This window comes from Chiroxiphia lanceolata, chromosome 2 (assembly GCF_009829145.1).
Source record: "Chiroxiphia lanceolata isolate bChiLan1 chromosome 2, bChiLan1.pri, whole genome shotgun sequence".
Taxonomy (NCBI): Eukaryota; Metazoa; Chordata; class Aves; order Passeriformes; family Pipridae; genus Chiroxiphia; species Chiroxiphia lanceolata.
In genome coordinates, this window is record NC_045638.1 from 102,987,907 (window position 1) to 103,008,417 (window position 20,511).

General features: G+C 39.1%; 1 protein-coding gene across 1 annotated transcript in view; it reads left to right on the top strand.

The window, feature by feature from the left end:
* TMPRSS7 (transmembrane serine protease 7) overlaps window positions 1-19,516 on the top strand; it is a 30,084-nt gene extending 10,568 nt beyond the window's left edge. The window contains 12 exon segments of the mRNA XM_032680905.1: window positions 793-1,021; window positions 2,359-2,489; window positions 3,724-3,836; window positions 5,417-5,523; window positions 9,597-9,733; window positions 10,595-10,702; window positions 11,317-11,427; window positions 12,552-12,668; window positions 14,612-14,789; window positions 14,965-15,233; window positions 17,014-17,150; window positions 19,278-19,516. Of these exon segments, the coding sequence (XP_032536796.1) occupies window positions 793-1,021; window positions 2,359-2,489; window positions 3,724-3,836; window positions 5,417-5,523; window positions 9,597-9,733; window positions 10,595-10,702; window positions 11,317-11,427; window positions 12,552-12,668; window positions 14,612-14,789; window positions 14,965-15,233; window positions 17,014-17,150; window positions 19,278-19,448 (1,808 nt within the window). The 3' untranslated portion in view covers window positions 19,449-19,516.
* Window positions 19,517-20,511: the final 995 nt, after the last annotated feature.

Here is a 20,511-nt window from a genome sequence, read left to right on the forward strand (position 1 = left end):
ACTTACAGCTCAAGTCATGATAAAACATTGAAAACCTTGACAGCTGAACAATAAAAAAAGCTGGAGTAATACAGTCATGTAGCTGCATTTTTATTTTGTTTTTATTTTATTGATTATAAATATCCTAATGTCTGTAGAGGCAAGCAGTTGATTTATGCCTTGAAAGTAGATGAACATTTCCCAGCAAATAATTTTTTAAGTAATTTATCCTATAGAGACTCTGCAGAACTTTGTTAGGTGCAAATTGTACAAAATGGCATTGCTTTAGTGCAAATACACTGCAAGAACTGAGTTACACAGTCTGTACTTTTATGAATAGACTTTTCCTTGACCACAGACGTGTAACTAAGGTGAAAACAGTGAGTGGCAGAGAAAATGAGAGGGAGATTCTTTACAAGGACAAGGGGGAATGGCTTTAAGCTGGAAAAGGATAGGTTTGGGTTTAGGGTAAGAAGAAATTCTTTAGTGTGAGGGTGGTAAGGCACTGGCACAGGTTGCCCAGAGAAGCTGTAGATCCCCCATTCCTGGAAGTGTCTGAGGCTGGGTTGGAAGGGGCTTGGAGCAACCTGATTGAGAGGAAGGTGTCCACCCTCCATGGTAGGAACTAGATTATCTCTTGTAACACAAACCACCGTATGATTCTGCAATTACGTTGTTTTCTGAGTTAGATATGCTTTCAGATGTTGCTTTAGTTTAACATATGTTTTAGGATTTATTTTTTTTTTAGTGCCATGTGGATTTATGTGTTTTGGAGTGAGTGTGTCCAGTGCTGAAAATGTGACGTTTTCACAGGAACAAATTGTATGTATGATCTGTATGGTGATCGTCTACATGAGCACTTTCCTCTGGATATGCGGGCTGCCTCAGAGGGAACAATCTGCTATTTTAAGCTTATTGCATCTGTGGGCCATCTTATTCGCCTTTCAATAGTATCCCTCCAGATTGAAGCAGATAACTGCATCACTGACTCACTAACCATTTATGACTCTCTGATGCCAATCAAAGATAAGATACTGTACCGGTGAGTATAAAGTTTCATTCATTGACTTTTTTTTTTCTTCTTTTTTTTTTATCCCCCCCTGAAGACTTGTCATTTGCAGTTTTGGTAGTTTTTGTTTTGTTACAATTATTCTGATCTTCGCATATTACTCACACGACACCTGGTAATTTTAAGTTTCTTACAAAAGTGGAAAACATGACATTAGTAATAAAAGAAATGGTAAAATATTCTTCAAATTTTTCTTTATTCTTCAACTAGAGTGCAGCTACAGAATTGTGAAAGTCACACATTACTGAGTGGAATTTTCTGTTTCTTGTCAGGAAATAGATGTTAACTGAAAGTGAATGTCAAAATTTCCTCCCTTAAGCAAACTCTTCTTTTAGATAAAGATCAGTGCTCTTCATATGAAGACTGAAGTTCTAAAACTCAGTCTCATGATTTTTTACTTACTGGCACTAGTCAGTGTTTTTTTAATCTGCTTTATTTGTTTAGAGTGTTTTTAAAACCTAGAGTTAAAGCTGTGATGGGTTGAGGGATGTGGACTATTACTTTTTTCTTTTCCTTCTGTCTTCTTAATGATCCAATATGTTTAGGGACTTTTTGCTTGAAATTCCTGATAACTAATTCCACAGGGCTCTGTCAGTCCAAAAGGAGAAGACAGCATTTCCATGAAGCAGATGAAGAGCTCAGTGTTTTCACCCCTGAAATCCTTTTCTCTGACCTGTCAGTCTGTTTATAAGCCTCAAAAACAGAGCATTGGCTTTTCAGTCCTCTTTGAGAGCTGTCCTCTACTAATCTCTCTCACCAATTGACCTGTCTATGATACAGCAGATGGTGTTCACTTACATGTTAGTATCTGTAGAGGAGTGAAGATGTCTGCTAGGTAATGCATGTGGAAAGTAACTTTTTTAATGAGACTAGTTGATTGGCTCAGGTTTTTAATTTCTGACTTGAAGAATAACTTTCTTGTCTTTTCCCACTCCCCAAAAAGTGGATAATAAATCTGTTGGTCTAATTAAATAAGTTTTCTCTTCCTACAACCCTTTCTTTAGTATTGGCTTCATTTATTTTTACTTGGAGTGAAGGCTGAAAGTCATTATCTCCTAGAGCAAACCGTTCCATATTAGTTTTCATGTTTACAATTTCTTTTTTGGTAAGAAGTGATTTCTAATATTGGGTTTCTAACTGGCTTTGTAACAGGTACTTTTGCGTTTAAGAGCATGGAGATTTTTACTAGACTTTCAAGTAGGTAAGATCTGAAGCAGTGGAAAGCTCATGCATAGAATGAGAGTAACGTGTTAGGCTTTTTACTTTTTAGCTGATTTCTTATGTATGTGCTCTTCTTTTTTCCCCCTCAGAGCTTGTGAACCAGCTGATTCATTGGTGTCACTTGTGTCCACAAATAATCTCATGCTGGTAATGTTTAAGGCAGCACAAGTAAAGGAGCATAAGGAATTCCATGGCTATTTTGAGGTCATTACACAAGAAAGTAGGTTTGTTCTGCGTTTGGAAATGCGTTTATTGTTTCTATCTAAGATCCTGATGAGGGTATCATGTTTCTGGCTATAGATAAATGACTCCTATATTTCATATCCAATTTTTTATAAACGTGTGTCTCTCTTCTTTGTCTCCTCTGCATTTCTGAGCATCTCCCTCCCTCTTTAGTAATTTAATCTGAGCAGACTAGCTGTGAAGTGAAATATGAAAGTAAAAGGCTGAAACCAGTCCTGAATTCAATTGGCGAGCACCGCAGTGTTCCAGTAGATGGAGCTGTTATTTCAGGTGTAGCACTGGCTTCTCTCCTGCCTTGCGACTCCGAGATCCCGTTAAAGGTGGAGGGAGTTCAGCACTAAAAACTGCTCTCAGAAAATAAAACTTCAGTAGCTTTGTCTGCATTTGCTATCGGTCCCTGACTCCTCATGAACACAAAGGAGTCAGTTAAGTTTGTACATCAGGTCCATCACTTACTTTTTATTACTTTAGTCGTTAAGAAGTGGTTAGATCATAATTACAAATAGTACAAGGAATATCACACTAGTAGCACAAGGAGAAAAATCTAACACAATCCAGCGCAAGGAAATTCAAGTTGCTCAAAAAGGTGCTGCATTCTTTCCATGTTGACAGTGATTAAGCATTAAAACACCATCATAAAAGCCTGTGATAAAATCTCCATCTTGAGTGACTTCAATTTCAGGCCTGGGTGGGTTGGGTTTCTTGTTCATTTGTTTGGGTTTTGTTTGTTTAAATTCAGATCTGGGTTTTCTTTGTTGGTTTCTCTGGGTGTGCTTTGTTTTTAATGAATTCTGTAAATCCATAAAAAAAAATTTTGACTTCAGGAGGCTGATTAGTTTAGTACATTGTCCATTCGTCTGCTAGCTGGCTGCATTTTAAGACTAAAGATCCTTGTGTACTATTGCAGTGTGGATGTATTGATATGCTTGTTTGCAGAACTGCCTTCAGCGAAATAACCAATATAAAACTTCACAATATTTTCTCCTGGTCTTGCAGAGCCCAGCAAGCAGCTCTGGACTTTTAAATTTCTTGTCTTCTGTGTGCGTCAATGGGAAGGGTCTCTTTTTACAAGTTGAACCCAGATAAATGTAACTCCTAACCTGCTCTGCTTTGCAGTGAAAGACTTCTGATAAATGTGGATGCTTTAGCCCACTGAATAGCTTTACTGGAAGTAAATTTTGCCTCTTTCTTTTTTTTTTTTCTTCCCCTAGGGTGTGGAAAAGCAATAGTGACAAAAGAGAAAATTGGCTACGAAGGGAGCATCACAAGTCCCTATTACCCAAGCTATTATCCTCCAAAATGTCTTTGTGCATGGAACTTTCAGGTGACATGAATCTCTCCCTCTTGGGCACTTTTGTGTATTTTGGGCACACAGAGGTTAAGCAGAATCAATTGAGCAGGCAGTAACTACATCCTTACAAGTGTAGCAGTTTATAGAAATACCATAGTTGAATAGCTGGCTGTGCTCAGGTGTTTTGTATCAGTTTTTTCTTTTTCTGTGCATTTGTTCTTAAGAGAGAGAACATAGTTCCCAAGCTGTCTAGTTATAAAGGTGAAGAGATGAGATAAGTTTTGATGTTCAGCCTGCAGAATTACTTCACATCAGCGAATATAAGACTTGACTGTTTTTAACTCTCCTCTTCCCACTCTCAGAAATTTGGATGAAACTTGTGTACAAAAGACTCCTCTAACCTCGTTATCACTGCCACTTCTCTGATGTCTTCTCATATGTCTAATATGTTTAATTTGTCTTCAGGATAGTCTGTCCTATCAGCACGATCCCACAGACTTTTTTTAACTTGGTGTCCTTTTCTCGGTGTCTTTTCAGGTACTTCCCTGACAGCAAATTGCGAAAATTTCCATCAGTTTAAAAAAGTTTTGTCATACCTTCTCTGTCATGAATATTTCTCTATTAGTGCTGCTAAAATTAGGGCTTGCCCTTCAGTGTTTTCTTCTCTAAGGAATATGGCAATAGATATGATGATGTCCACTATTTACCCATCTTTCTGCTTATGTTACTCATGACTTGTAAAGCTAGTGGTTGCCCATATTGAATCACACCAATAGAAATCAAGTCCAGTCTAGTCCATGACCTACAGCCTCTTCCTTTTCTAGAATGATAAGGTGTGGGTTTCGGTTTTGGGGGTTTTTTTGCTAAATGTAATGTCTTCAGTTCACCTTGGACTTCTGAGGGAAAGGTTTCTAGGCACTTAACATGGGCAACTTGCAAGATTTATTGCTCAAACCAGTTTAATTTCCCAGTCATTCAATAACGAAACTTCCCTCATTTGCCAAATTATGTTTTCTGCAAGAGAGGAGGAGAAACATTTTCATTTCTGGATTTTTGCCCTGAACCAGCCCTTGTTTTTAAATGAATGTTGCCTTGTCTTGCAAAAAGGTTCTGTTCCTTTTAATAAAGGAACTTCTAACTAATTATGAACACTCATGATGTTGCAGGGCTTAAAAATGTTTTGTAAAGTACTAAAGAATGCTTGGCTGGGCAGGTACTAGAAGAAGACTACAGTATTGTGCTAGAGGTAACATGACACAGTTATTCCATGCAGTATCTTAGCTCTTAAAGTCCACTGGGTCTCTTTGTCCCTACACAAGTAAACTTGGATGTGTTTGAGTGTTTTGGTCTTGATACAAATGCTGTTTTCTTTGGCCAGTGGCTTTCTGAAGATGAAAAGGAGATTGGCTAGAGGGGGAGAAAGCCTGCAGCTGTGGTGGGGCTGTGCCAGCCTTTGCTTTTACTCAAGACTGAATAGCTGGCATGTGTCTCAAGTGCTGGCTGCTGAGCTGGCTCAGAGCTCCCAGAGTGTGGCACTGCCAAGGTCTATGATTGCTGAGATAAGTTTATAGCCTTTTGTGGTTTATGTTCACTGTCTTTCTTGTTCACAACAGACTCCACAGAAAAGCCTTGGTATAGCTCTGAAGTTTCATAACTATACCATCAGTGAGAAGAATATTAAAGGCTGTGAGCGAGGGTGGTGGAAAATTAATGAACACATGTAAGTATTTTGGTACTGTTACGTTAATAATCCATGCAGACGTAAACCTTCCTGTTACTACTGCAGCTCACTCAGAAAGTTTCAGCAAAAACAGAAATAACTCACTGCCTTGTCCTAGCATTCTTTCATTTTAGCTGATGATGTAACAAAATCTTTATTTTATATATGTTTACTTATATATATATATATGTATTATTTCATATATATTTCTATTGAAAAGTACCAGAAACATGAAAACAAGAGCCTTTGATACTCTCTGGAGAGAGAGAAATTGAAAGAATTGGGTGAAGATGGATGTCCTGTGAACCCTAAAATAATTCTGGGTTTTCTGGGGTCATTGAACTGGGTCTGCTACAGACCTTTTAAGTGTAACTTAATGCTATAATTGCTCAAGAGGACGGCGAATCTAATTAACTTCTTGGTGAAAGCTGTTGTAATGAGATGATTGGGAATAGAAGAGTAACTACTTCCTCATTCCAGTCACTGGCTCTTGAAAGAGAAACATAGGATTTTTTATATTTTTTTGAACTTTATTCAAATGGAAACCTCTGTAAGATTATTCTTGAAACTGAGTTTCTGAACTCATTACCAAAACTAAGAAAAGTCAATTAGACCTCTGAGTGTAACTGAAAGAATTGCAAAGAGGAGAAGAACTTTCTCTATTCTTTGATACCATCTTCTAATTAGACAGATAAATTTTAATTTGAAGCTCTTAAAATTGTGCCTTGATGGAGATTGGTTGCTGGACTAGATGGGCACATAAAAACACCAGTCAAAACACAACACATTTGGTGTGCTTGTGGGGTTTTTTGATGTTCTTTTTATGACAGAATTGTAAGGATTCAGGATATTTGGGAGGGCTGAGATATCAAATAAAGGTAAAAGCTGGATGAAAAAATGATAATAGGTTCATACTGTAAGGATTCTCTATCTAAAAGAGAAGTTTTTCAATAAGCCTACCAATTATGCATTCCATAGAACGAAATATCAGAGTATAGCACTTAGAAGTGCACTTAGGGCTACTTTTGAAGTACTGCACAAGAGCACATGTTCCTGATTTCTGTTGTAAGTTGCTGATGATATGTGTAGACTAAGATAAGATTTCCTTTGAAAGTGTCTCTTTCACTGAAAATAAGGCTTTTGAACTTCTGATTTTCTGTTCTGTGTTTACTTCTCAAGGAAAAATAGTATGATTTAAAGCATGAAACGTTGTGTTATTTTCTTTTTTCCCCATTTTAATGGTTAATGAAATGGGGGTTGGAGGGGACCCCACCTTTCAGCTTTCTGCAATTGCAGCTTATAGAATGCTGTTATCTCAGGTGCAAAAGGTTAAGAAGCTTCAGGATACTGATATTAGTAAAGACTGCTACCGAGAAGATGGTGGAGATAAGATTCCTTCAGACCTTCAGGGACAGCTTTATCTACCCAGAGACACTGAACACAACCATACAGTTCTCCCTCGTTTTTCTTCCAGTGGACATACAGATGTTCCACTGCCTAGCTAAAGAAGTTAAAGATGATGAACTGCTTTTGCTAAAATTCTCAGGGGCAGAAATGTCAGTGAGTCTCTGTAGGCAAAACATTAGAGGTTTATGTGAACACAGAGTTTGACAGTGCTTTACTTTTCTTAAAACTGTTCCAACATCCCATTGTTTCTGCTACAGGATGCATGTATCTGCTCATGCCCTGAAAAAAGTATCCCATTCCCTCCTTCAACATATGGGACAGAATCCCCTTAATTAGTTTCTCTCAGTATCCATGGCACAGAGTTACAGATGGTGCCTTGCAACCTCCATTTGCCTTGGACATGGAGGCATGGTTAGTAAAACTCCAGCAGAAGGCTCCTAAGGATCAGTGGCTTTGTCTTACAAATCCCATGAGCATATGGCATTTTTCACTTTGCATAGGAGATGGTTCCCTCAGTGTTCCTGTTTCAGCTCTTTCACAGATGGGCACAGATATCCTCTGCTTCTGGCGAGATGAGGTTGTTTTATGTGGCTGACAAGTGGTCAATGCAGACTGCAACTGTTTTTAAAATGGTGCTAAGGTTTGTTGGAAGGAAGGTGTCAAAGTCATTGACAGAAGGAGAAATGCAGAAAATGTCCGTGGGCTAATTGAGAGCAATCAGATGGTTAGGTGGCGTTCTGCTATGTACTTTGCCAAGCTGGCTTAGGTTGGGAGCATTGGTGATGGATGTTAAAATGAGTGAGAATTAGACTTCCTGTAGTAGGAAGTCTGCACTCTGAGATTAGCCCAGCTGGTTAGAGCATGGTGCTAATAACAGCAAGGTTGTGGGTTTGATTCCTCTATGGACCATTCACTTAAGAGTTGGACCTGGTGATATTTGTGGGTCCTTTCCAACTCAGAATATTCTGTATTCAACTCATAGCCCTGGTATATCTGGTGTTTTGGCTGTGTTTTTTTGTTGGCTTGGTTTTGCTTTTTCTGTTTGCTTGTTTGTTTGGTGGCTTGTGTTTTTTTGTTGCTTGGGGTTTTTTTGTTTGTTGGTTTTTGTTTTTTGGGTTTTCCTACAATTTTCTATAGTAGAAAGGTGTAAAATTAACTGGTTGTTTTTTTTTTTTTGCATCTGCATTCAGGATGTCTAGGAGGAGTCTGTTTTTTAAATTGTTTTCTTCCTTTATTTTTCACACTGCTGGAACACAACCTCCTACATCTGTTAACAGGATGTTTCATTTTTGAAATCCCACCTCACTGGGATGCACAGGACACATAGACAACACCCGCCCACATGGAAATCACTGACCAATTTGTCTGCATTCGTTGATGTGAAGAGTAGTCCTGGTGCAATGCCTGATGTGGCCAAAATACATGAGGGAAATATTTACCTCTGATTAATAGTCCACTAGTCCATTTAATAATACAACAATCCATTTTCATGTTTTTTGTGTTTATTCTAGCAACAATGTGTGTCCTTGCAGTGCTGTCGAGCAAGCGTGTGTGCCAAGTGTGCTAAAAATCAATACTGCTACTTCTGCTCTTAAATCTGTTTAAACTCATAAGTACTTTTTCTTTTGACAGGAACCTGAAAGCCAGATGTTCTTCTCATAAGTGCTGTATTTTTGAGGCAGTTTGTTGAATAGAGGAGGGGGTCCTTATTTCTGCTTCTAGAACAACCTGTACTGTCAATGTTCACTGGTTTAAAACTGTCTCTAATTTTTATATAACGATCCAGCAACCTTTTCCTTGTTAAAGAGGCTTTGTTTGTTTTCATTTTGGGGTTTGGTTTTTTTGTGGTTTTGTTTGCTTGGGGTTTTTTGTTGGGGGTTTTGTGTGTTTTTTTGTTTGTTTGTTTTGGGGGTTTTTTTTGTATTCCCCCCATCTAGAGCTGCATCTAAATGCTAGTTGCAACATCTTTGATGGGAAGGGATGTTAGAATTCATTAGCAGTGGATGAATTAAATGTTTACTGATATCAGGGAACATTTAGATTTCTCTCAACCAGGTGGTGCCTAGGCTGAAGTCCAAGGAACCTCTTTGCCAAAATGACAGCTTTAAGTAGATTATTTTTAAGACTAGTTATTTGAAGGCATGACATTCAAAGGTAAATTTCCAGAATGTTAATAGCGGAGGAAAGGTGGGTGACTACTTAAGAATATTTTCAGTTTCCGTAAATCTATTCCCCTCTGCCTTCAGTGAAGTTGGACCAATTTTATGCCAATCTCTTTCTGCAATATTCTTTAGGAGCAATCCTCAAAATCCAAGAAGCTAAATTTGCTGTCCCACTGTACTGACATTTACCCTTACACCAAACTTACTTGAGTCTTCTTAAAAATCAAAATCCTTTGAAAACAGATATAAGAAATGGTGACAGAAGTACCCATGTTTGTTACATCTCTGTTCTTCTAGACTTTCTGGCAAAACTTTGTGCTTGCATGCGTGTGGTCACGAAGGATTATGACCAGCATTTTGGGGAATTTGTGTACTGCTTCAGGTTTTGGTTCTTAATTAATGAATGGCAGCTGACTGTACTGCTGAATTTCAGTGTTGTTGACATTTAAATTGCACGTAAATTTTCACGTGAAGGCTGCTTAGAACTCCGCTGAACACTTTTAGGTACTGTGGTTACTATGTTGATCATCAAACAGTCTTCCACATTACAAGTTCTGCTGTCCACGTTGAGCTTCAGTGCAGTTCGAAGGTCTCTGAGAAACCACTTCTGGTGGAGTATGGCAGCTACAACATCAGCCAGCGTAAGATGGATTTTATCTTTTCAACCCCACTTTGCATTTCAGACCTGTGAAGCATCATTTTCTTGGGGTCCACTAGGACTTAATTAAGGAACTTACCTGTTGGGTTTTAGTTCATTTTCTTTTCTGATCTTACTACATCAGATGACTAGCAAACAAAGTGCCTTTTCTAGCTCATCAAGGCTGTGCATCTAAGGTTTGTGGGCATGTGCAGCATGCTCTGGTTTCCTGCATGTACAGTCTGCTCTCTTCTGCACAGTCCTTAAAGTTTCCTGTGTGGCTCTGACCACAGTGCAATCAACTGAAGTCTGCTGTTCCTCTTTGTTTTCATCCCCAACATTTTTTTTGTAATGTTTCTGTTACTACAAAGGCTTCCAGGTAATGAAGAGAGAGTACCAAATAATCAACTGCTTATTTTGTGTTTATTTTAGAAGGAAACATTTATGTAGTTCATACCTCAGCACCATGCAAAGGTGTAGTTCATACCTCAGCACTTACCAAAGTTGTGAAATGCTGCAAATTTTGGTTATTGGAAGCAAGACTGTCCTTTAGAAGAAGATGGCATTCTAAGCAGTCTCGCACTGTGTCATGAAACACTGACTGATTTGGTCCAGCCCTAGTGAGCCTGTGGTACATATTCCAGGAACAGCTGAATTGGAACTTTAAGGATGTTTTTTCCTCTTCTTCAAATCCCGGTTTTCAACATTTGAATTCAGTTTAAGTGCTGGCAATGTATACAGTTCTACTAGATTTAGATCAACTTTGTCATTCCTTGGAATAGCTTAGTGACCGTAAAATGAAACGAGCTGGCAATACTTGGGGAAAGAAAATTTTGAAGTTGTTTTTTCTTTTTTTAACCTCCAGCATGTCCACCTGGATATTTCAAGTGTTCTACTGGCTTGTGCATCCAGCAGCTACAGCGCTGTGATGGCATAAACAACTGCTTTGATGAAAGCGATGAACTCTTTTGTGGTTTGTATTCACTTATTAGAGATCTTGACTGAAAACGAATGAATTATCTTGTCTTAGAAGGCAGCTGAAACAGGGTGAAATTTTTTAGGGGGAAAAAAAAGATGTTTTCAGCTTCCTTTGTCTGTCCAGGTACAGACTATAAGTCAGTCTCCAGTGCTTTAAGTAATAGTTAGTTGGCAAGAGACAAAACAAAAAAATGAAGAAATATGGCACTGGAGAGCACAAGGAAGAAATCTGGATGTGCAAAACCAGCTGTAATAGACTATATTTTAGTTTTTCCTCATGTCATAAATGCTGGCAATTATTAGTTAAGTTCTGTTCCATTTTGAGATGAGTTATTTTTGTGGGGAAAGTGACAAATGGTGGTGAATAGAGTACATGAAAGTACATCCATGATGAAAGCGCGTTAGAACTTGTCCAATTCTACCCGGGGCAATGTGTGAACTGGGGAAGTCACTGAACTCCTGCACTTTATTTTCTGCACACATAATGTGGCACTCACACCCATCCTTGTACCATGCAGTGAAGGTATGAAGTGGTACCCAGGCATAGTCAGAGTAGTGTCAGCATTTACAAGCATGCTTCTATACCTGATTTGACTTATGTTTTTAAAGTTGTCCCTGAGTGGAACTGTAACTCCAGCTTCGCAATACAGGATAATTTGGTTGCCTGCAATGGAGTAAGTGATTGTGAGAATGGAAAAGATGAGCAGAACTGCACCCACAGTAAGGCTGCTCTCTTAAATATTTTGTTTTCTCTCTTCCATTATCTATCTCCCCCTGACTTGAATTCTGGATGCTACATTCAAAGAGTTGAGAGGCACTATCAAATTTCACTCAGGCTATATAATTGTTTAATTTTCTAAAATGCTTAGAAACAAGTCCTTATTGATTTTAAACTATTTATTTTTTTAATGAGCTCATGAACACCTGTTTCAGCAAAATACTGGCAGAAGAATTAAGTACTTTAGGTGCAGGATGGGGATCTAGGAATTTGAAGATTGAATCCCTGCTTTTATCTCTTTAAAGCATAAACTGTGCAACTTATTTCCTGGATCTGTTTTACCATCTGTAAAATAACTATAAAAATGATAGCTTCTCTGGAGCAGTTTTCAGGGTTATAAGGTTAATGTGTTTAAAATTCTATGGAAGCTATAAATTTAGCAGTAGGCCCATGAAAGTCTTGAGTCAGACTTTTCTTGGACTTTTTAGAATAAATTAACACCATGACATGAAAGGGAGCACAACTGGTAAGTGCTGCAAGTGACCTTTTTGAAGGCAAGATTTTGACCTGTCTGACTAGACAGTCTGTGTAAATGGTTACATGATACTTCTGTGTATTGACAAGAAAAATAGATTGGGTTTGAGTGGCCTCATTTATTGCAAGCCACAGGGAAATAGGAAAATGCCAAGGCTAGGGTTTGCAGTTTTACTGGATACAGTTAATAATACTGCTTTCACTACAATCTTTCATTTCACATTTAATACTGAAATATAATGGAGAGCTTCCTTCCAGAACCCTGGATGTTTTCTCTTTCTAGCCTCACACTGTACATCTAAATTTTTGCTACTATATCCACGTTCATTAGTGCTATGGGAAAGGATGGGACAAAACCTTAGTTCAGACTTGTCCAAATTCATGTACACCTTGGTATTGTTGCAGTTCTACTTGAATAGTTTATTCTAATTAGAGGTTGACTTAAGCCGTCCCATTCAAAGTGCTTTTTTTTTGCTATGTTCCCTCCTATCAATTAATACATATATGAATCTTTTATCTGTGCAGACATTTCTTCACATGTTAAGCTGAGGCAATGGTTTTTGTTTTTTTTTTTTCTCCACAACTGTTTCAGGTATTCCTTGCACAAACCACACATTTAAGTGCAGGAATAATATTTGCATTAGGAAACAATATGCAAAATGTGATGGGACTGTGGACTGTGTTGATGGAAGCGATGAGAACAGCTGCAGTAAGTTCCTCTCAAACATTCATCTTTTTGAACTTTGAACTTTTTGCACAATAAAGCCCTTTATTCCTGTTTTGGAGTGGGTACAACTCATGCTGCAGGTACTGAGTTTTTGTTGCATTCTCTCTATAGTAGTGGGGTAATGAACAGCTATCAGTTCACTGCAGGTCTGCTTGCAGAATTTCCTAAGTTCTTGTGAGAGGGTGAGTTTACAGTCTAAGACATGGGGAGTCTTAAACAGCTGTACTGCTTATTGTAGCTATGTTAAGGATTGGGGAAGCAGAGTTAATTGCAGAGTGAACTTGGCTAGCTGGTGAGGCAGCGTTTTTGCTGCCTGTAGTGATGTCAGGTACTTCTGTTGAAGTCAGACTTTATTTGGATTTAGGGATGATACAGCTGCAATGAGACAAAACCCACAAATTTTTCACTTTCTCTCACTCTTCCTGATGGCGAAAACCCCAGTATTTCATAGTATCAAGCTATGTTCTAGTCTCAAATCTTCCTAAAGTAACCTCTGTACAACCTCTTCAGTTTGCTTTGCTCTAAAGTGAACAGATTATTGTTACTGCAGTAGCAATAAAAGTGGGATTAGGATTAGTTGCTTAAACTTAATACTTTCAGGTATTTGAGGTATATAACATAGACCTGTTGAAACAAGTCCAAAGGAGATCCACAAAGATGATCCAAAGGCTGAAGCCACCTCTCATATGAAGACAGGCTGAGAGCTGGGGGTTTTCAGCAAGGAGGAGGGCTTTGGGGAGACCTTTTAGCACCTGCCAGTACCTGAAGGGGGCCTACAAGAGAGCTAGAGAGGGACTTTTCATAAGGGTGTGTAGTGACAGCACAAGGGGGAATGGCTTTTTACTGACAAATGGTAGATTTAGGTTAGGTATACAGAAAAACTTCTTCACTGTGAGGGTCCTGAGACTCTGGAACAGGTTGCCTGGAGAAGAGGATGCCCCATCCCTGGAAGTATTCAAGACCAGGTTGGATGGGGCCCTGAGCAACCTGGTCTAGTGGAAGATGTCCCTGAACATGACAGGGGGATTGGAACTAGGTGATCTTTAAGGTCCATTCCAACCCAAACCATTCTATGATTTTATGATTTTGCCTGGCCCTCAGCTGCTTCTGCCATGTTACCTGTATTTCAAATCTGCCAGCACCTGCCTTGGATAGAGTAGGATATCTTAAAAGACTAGCCATATGACTACTTTTGTCTGGAAACATTAATGCTGCATTTGACTTTTTGTCTGTGTGCAGGGAAGTGTTCAGAAATATTAACACCTCTGTGTGGGACTAAAACTCTTGAGCAGAAGCTTTACGTGCAGGCACTAAAGCCCTACAGAAGGGTCTTTCTTCCTTGCTTTTCAAATTAGAGTACAGCTTTTTGTGCTGAGATATGACTTCTTCACCTGTTACTAATAGACAGCATTGACAGGCTGTCAGTTATTTCCATACAAATTAATGATTGGACCACCTTATTTCTGAAGCAACAAATGTCTAATCTCCACGTACATTTTTCTTGTATCACTCCCACTGTTTCGGCAAGAAATAAGTGTTCTGATGATACTGAACTTCCTTACTGATGGTGTCCTTTCAGGTCAGGGCTGACAGTATCAAAAAGAGATAAGGTACTGTCTGTTTTTATATATTCATTGGGATACTTATTAAATCAATGCATCTTCTGACATTGCTGACATAAGAAATATTCAGAGGTCAATTCCTATAGCGGAGCTAGAAAAGGAACTTTTCTAGACCGGTGCCTTTTTTGACTTGGAGTCACCTCTTGTTTCAGTAATAGAGTAGCCAAATAGATTAGAACAGGGCAAGGAAATAGATTCCAAACATTTCAAAGTTCAAGATTCTTTCATGCCCTGTGTGGGAAGCCCTCTCACTAAAGAAAAAGCACTAGGGATGGGGTTTATAACCTGAAATATCCCTTGCAGGTTGTGGCAGTAGCAAGATCAGCAATCTCATCTCTAGGATTGTGGGTGGCTCAAACACCAAGGAAGGTGAATGGCCCTGGCAGGTCAGCCTTCATTTTGTGGGAGCTGCTTACTGTGGAGCATCAGTGATTTCAAAAGAATGGCTCGTGTCTGCAGCTCACTGCTTTCAAGGGAGCAAGTAAGCAATCTTCACTCTGACTCTGCCCCAAACACGACCAGCATCCACAAATGCCTTTAGATCCCAGAGTTTGAATTGCATGGAGGTGCTGCCCTCACCTTTCGCCTGCCCTGCTGCCTGCAGGTGTTTTGGGGTACTTTTTAAAGAAATGCCTTCACTGTGTGCTCCCAAGCAGGCTGGCTGACCCCAGAGCATGGCGAGCCCACATGGGGATGCAAATGCAAGGCCGCGCGAAGTTTGTATCTGCGGTGAGACGGATCATAGTCCATGAATACTACAACAGCAGGAACTATGACTACGACATTGCACTGCTGCAGCTGAGCAAACCGTGGCCGGACACAATGAGCCATGTCATCCAGCCAATCTGTGTGCCTCCCTTTTCCCATAAAGTCCGCAGCGGTGACAAGTGCTGGATAACAGGCTGGGGCCAAAAGCAGGAAACAGGTGAGTTTTATCCCTTCAGTTGAGCTAATTTTTTCCCCCAGGTAACCAGCAGCCTTCACAGCTGGTATGTGCGTGTGGGTGTGCAGAACACCAGCTTTTGTGTGTTGCTGAGGTGTCCAGAAAATAATAGTGTTTTGAATTTTCTGTCCTATGCAAGTAGGTGCCTTGTGCGTGTACCTCCATGTGTTCAGGAAAATTGGCTACTGGTCCTATTGATCTGAAAGTCTTCTGGGTCATGTTGTTAGCTAAGGCTTGCAAGGAGCTCCACTTAATCTGAAATAATGTGGTGTTGTTTTTTGCCTTTGTTACCCTTGGAGCCTGTGATGCTTGCTGCACAGAGATGAAATTGCTGTCTTTCTTCTCTCACTTTCAACGTCTTCAGGCTGAGCAACCCTGTAGTGCTGACCCTGGCTGTGAGGTGCCAGCTCCGTCCTCGGAGTGCAGCTTGACAGAATGGCCACACTGTAATCGTGGACTGCCCCGTGGCAGGGGTAGTGCTGGCCTTCCCAGCAGCTTGTCCTGACCTGCCTCTTCCCTTGTGGGAATGGTGGTACCTTCCACTCCTCCCATGGCCACCTTCCTAAAGCCCTTCCAGTGAGGGTATGATGGCTTCCCTTGACATAACTCATGGCACTGCAGGGACATGGGCCAGGTGGTTTGTCTGCACCTGCCCAGGACCAGCCTCACCTGCCCTCTCAGGGCTGCTGCGGCTGTGCTGGCCCGGCCAGTGCAAGGTGAAAGGTGGCAGCAGCAGTCATTAAACTCCAGTGTTTGGACTTGCTGCTCACAGCCAGGATTTCCACATGCTAAGTTACATCCAGCCTCTCTATAAATAGCTGTGAGCAAATATATGGTTGAAAACCAAGAGCAACCACCTGACTGAGATAGGATGCACGGTGTGGTTTCTCTCTTTGGGCTGCTGTTTAGTCATATGTGCAATGTAAAAGCTGGTTACTTGAAATGCAATGCCTCAAAAAAAAAAAAGAACTGGTTTTTTCCCCCAGTTTTCCTCTATTCCCTTCATCATTCTACACAATACAAGTACCAAATCAGTCTTTTAAGTAATGTTGAAGTATACCTTCTACTAGCTTTATCAAATCCTGAAACAGAGCTTTGTTATGTAAACCAGCACTTTCATAATTGAATATATAGGTGAGGTTTCTTTGGCTGTACCCAGATTTTGAGAGGATCAGCTGTTGATGAGATTGGACCTCTTGCATTAAAAGGAGGGGACAATTAGGTTTAACTCTGTTTTTCTGAAAGTATATATCTTACAGCAAAGAGGTGTTTTACCAAATCTTTCAGACAGAGAGAACCATATTTTGAGAAATGTCCAAGTTCTTAACGCTGCCAAAACTTGCATTCTGAATCTCTGACTCATAGTCTTAATCTTGGATTCGGCTCCTTCAGATATACTGCCCTAACTGCAAATCTGTCATGTGATGATCCAAATACCTTTGTAAAATCCTGTTTCCTTTTAAAAATAAGAAGAGAACAAATGAGGAAGTCTTGAGGCATTTCTGCAAAAAGCAAAGAAAAAAATTTTTGACCAACCTTAGTGATTATGCCATTGTATTTGGTGTGTCTAAAGGACCAAAACCACATTATACAGTTGCCTGTTAGAAGAAGCATTCTGCCCCATTGCAGTTGTTTGGAATCTGAAATAATCTCAGTGATCTAAAGTATCCGTGGATATTTTCTGAAGATTTGTTTTCTATTTCAGTAGATGAGTAAAATGCTAAGCTCTGTTGAATCACTCTTCTTTGAATTTGTTTTCCAGATGATGAAGGTTCAGCAGTTCTTCAGAAAGCAGAGGTAGAAATTATTGACCAGACATTATGTCATTCCACATATGGGATTATCACAGCTAGGATGTTTTGTGCTGGGCTATTGTCTGGGAAAAGAGATGGGTGTAAAGTATGTATCTCAGCACACTTTGCATAGAGCATATCTTGTCTTTCATTGTTGCATGCTGAGGTGTAAGAATTGAGTGGCAGACCACTTTGTGGTCAGTATGTTTCAGTTCTGAAAAAGAGCAATATAAGAATTGTCTGTCAGCAAGTCTCTCCTCTGGGTGCTTTCAGAGTTCTACTGCTTTATGTGCACAAGCAGCATCACTAAGTTTCAGTTACAGGCCAAAAGCCAATCAATTTGCAACTCCCAATAACAAGTTGAAGTCAGGCAATTTTTGGCATAAGAAGCTCTCAGTTGAAGAAAAAAATGAGAAACTAGCTTGTCTCTTTTCAGGATCCCTCCCTTCCAACTTGGAGTGTATAATGAGACAATGATAACTGGGCATAAATTTTCAAACATAAATTATTTCTGATCTGGAGAAGCTGAAAGATAATAAATATGAGGTTCTGAATTTACTTCTAGTGAATGGTAGTTAAACTCTGTGTGTGTGTATACATACAGTATATATTTATATAACATTTCATATTACAGATGTTATATTGAATTTATATAAACCTACTACTAAAATAGTAGTTAATTTTCTGCTAAAATAATAATAAAACCATTTTTTGATGATGGAGATCTGGAATGTTCTAGCTTTCACTGATCTATGTAGAAGTCAGAGAGACTACAATAGGTCTCAGGCAAGGAATGTCTGAGGGTTTTGAGAGAGTATAATGTACCAGCTGCTTTTTAGAGGTTAGGGAGACCATTGATACTAAGTATTGTTTTCACTAACTGGAGAATTTGTTTCTGCAGTGACTTTGTTTCTGTAAGGCCACTCAAAATATAGCCAAGCAAAAGCATAATTTACAGGCCTTCTGGCTGTATTTTTGTAAGGATTTGTGGCTGTGTCTGGCAGTTAGAGCTGATCAAAATGTGTGAAAAATGCTGGTGTTCCACTTTTCTTTTGTCCTAGAAATTAAAGGAAAAAAAATGAAAATTTGACCTCAGTAAATGTAAAATCTTAACTGTCAAGGAAGCAAAAAGTTTTTCTTCTAAATTTTTGACATTTTTGTCAGGCAATTCAAGTTAATCCTTCTTCGAGCAGAGGTACCACCTTGGCACCTAGGAAGAGGTCCCTTCCAACCTGCCTTCCTAACATGCTATAACGTTAAAAGAAAATAGTCTTCTAGCTCTGTCAATATGTATGTCTAGAAGGAGGGCACTTTTCTTGCAAAACATTGAATTTTGCCAACTCACTTTTTGCTTTTGGAAGTTGTTTCTTGCATTCAGTGTTTTGGTAAGGTTTAACTTGCTACTTGGTGTCTTTTTCAGAGATATTGTGTGTACAGCAGATTCTTACAGGAAAGTATAAACTTGGTCCAAGCAATTTTCCCCAAATGGTGGCACATTTTTTTTTTTTTTACTTGAAGCTCTACCAATGTATTTGTACAAGAACATCCTATAAAGGAAGAGTCCTAGTTGCTTTGTCCTGTACTATGGCATTATGACATAGTGTATAAAACTTTGAAGTCTGTTACAGACTTCACTTTAACTGATCTGATTGCAAAGACATTACATAGCCTAAACTTGTTAGTTGTTTGTTGACTTGTATCTACTAGAGGACGACATTTAGGCTCTTTGTCCTTCTTTAAACTAAAAAAAACCACAAACACAAAACAATTGAGGGATTCAAGCTGTCTCCATTTACCTTTGAGAGAAGTTATACAATTATTAAATATTTTATTTTATTTATTGTATTTATCTTTTTTTAAAAAAAGCTTACTATTTTTTTGAGTTGTTCGTGTGTAACCTATGAATTTACATACATAGTAAGGAGCAGATTTGGGGTCTAGCTGTGAGTTTGAACCTAGGAAAAAAAAAATTAATTTCAAATCTAGTCCATGAAAAGTGATATCTTTAGTGCCTTCAGAGAGGGAGAGCTAGCCTTCTTTCTTGTGAAAGAGCAAACTTTGGTACAACTGTGCAATCCATCTGCTTACAAATAACAAAGTATCTATGGTTTGAACTATGTGAATATGAAATTACAATCACTGTTGGAATTGCTCAGGCAAAACATCTGCCGTGGATTTTTCCCTAGTTTTATATTTCACTGTAAACACATACAACTTAATCTATTATTTTTAGGGTGATTCTGGCGGACCATTGTCGTGTCAAAGCAATGGAGATGGAAAATGGTTTTTGACTGGCATAGTGAGCTGGGGTTATGGATGTGGAAGACCAAATTTCCCAGGTGTCTACACAAGAGTGTCAAATTTTGCACCATGGATTCACAAATATGTGCCTTCAGTCTTGTAATGTGAAAACTGGTTTTGTGGAATAAAACATGTCCTGGATATCTTCATTAAAAATCATATTTGGAAAAACTGTTCAGTGGTGGAATTTCTTTGCGGGTCTCTTGCTCATTCTGGAATTCACATATGGAAGTAATAATTAGCCTTTTTTCAAACCTTCATGAATAAGGAAGAGGCTTTTCCTTGTGGTGGTTGTTCTATGCAGATGTCTGGAGACACAGGAGGAGGTGCAATAATAAACTTCTGGCACTTTACATTCATTTTCCAGGTACCACCTAAGTGCAGGTGCAATCCTCTGTCAGGAAGCTGAAGATACAATTGATCACTTAAAGAGAGAGTTTAAGGCTTAGTCACTCCTTTCTTCTGAGATGTGTAAGGCCAATACAGAAGTAACTGTGGAGCAACAATCAACTATTTGCACTCTTACAAATATTACTTTCCCTGTCTTCTCCACCAAGAACAGCTGTCAGGCAAAAGGAAGAATAGAGGTTGCAGAAGGTGAACTCAATCCTTTCAAATCTGTAGGGCCCTAATTTTTGAAGATCAGAAATTTTGAGTTAAGAGTAGTGATTTTGCTCCATGCTTATTCCTCCTCCAGCTTTCATTTAATTAACTGCGTGATTTGGAGCTACTAACTCTTCAATTTCCTGCCTTCATTTCTTCATATTCAAGTTCATCCACCTAAGAATTTGAATTCTTTAGCTTCAGGCAACCTTAAGAAGGTGAGTAAATATAATGATGTAAGTTATTGTAATGATCTTGTCCTTGCCAAGTAAAACTGATGTTTCTGAAAGGTCCTGATACAGTTTTTATGCAAAAGTGGTTTGTTTCTCCTAGGCTTTTTCTGTGTTTTTTTCTTTTCCTTAAAGGAAGGGACAATCAGCAGGTTGTGTGTGTAGCAGACAGGCTGTTGGGGAAAAAAGAGGACTTGAACAAAGCCATCTGTCTACAGTTGTAGTTTGAATTTCTGAGCTCTGAGGATTGCCTTCCAGTTAATCCCTTTTGCAGTCTGTGTGATCTGTGTTGGGGTTTGTTTCTTCCCTTTGTGGTTTTTTTTTTTTTTTTGG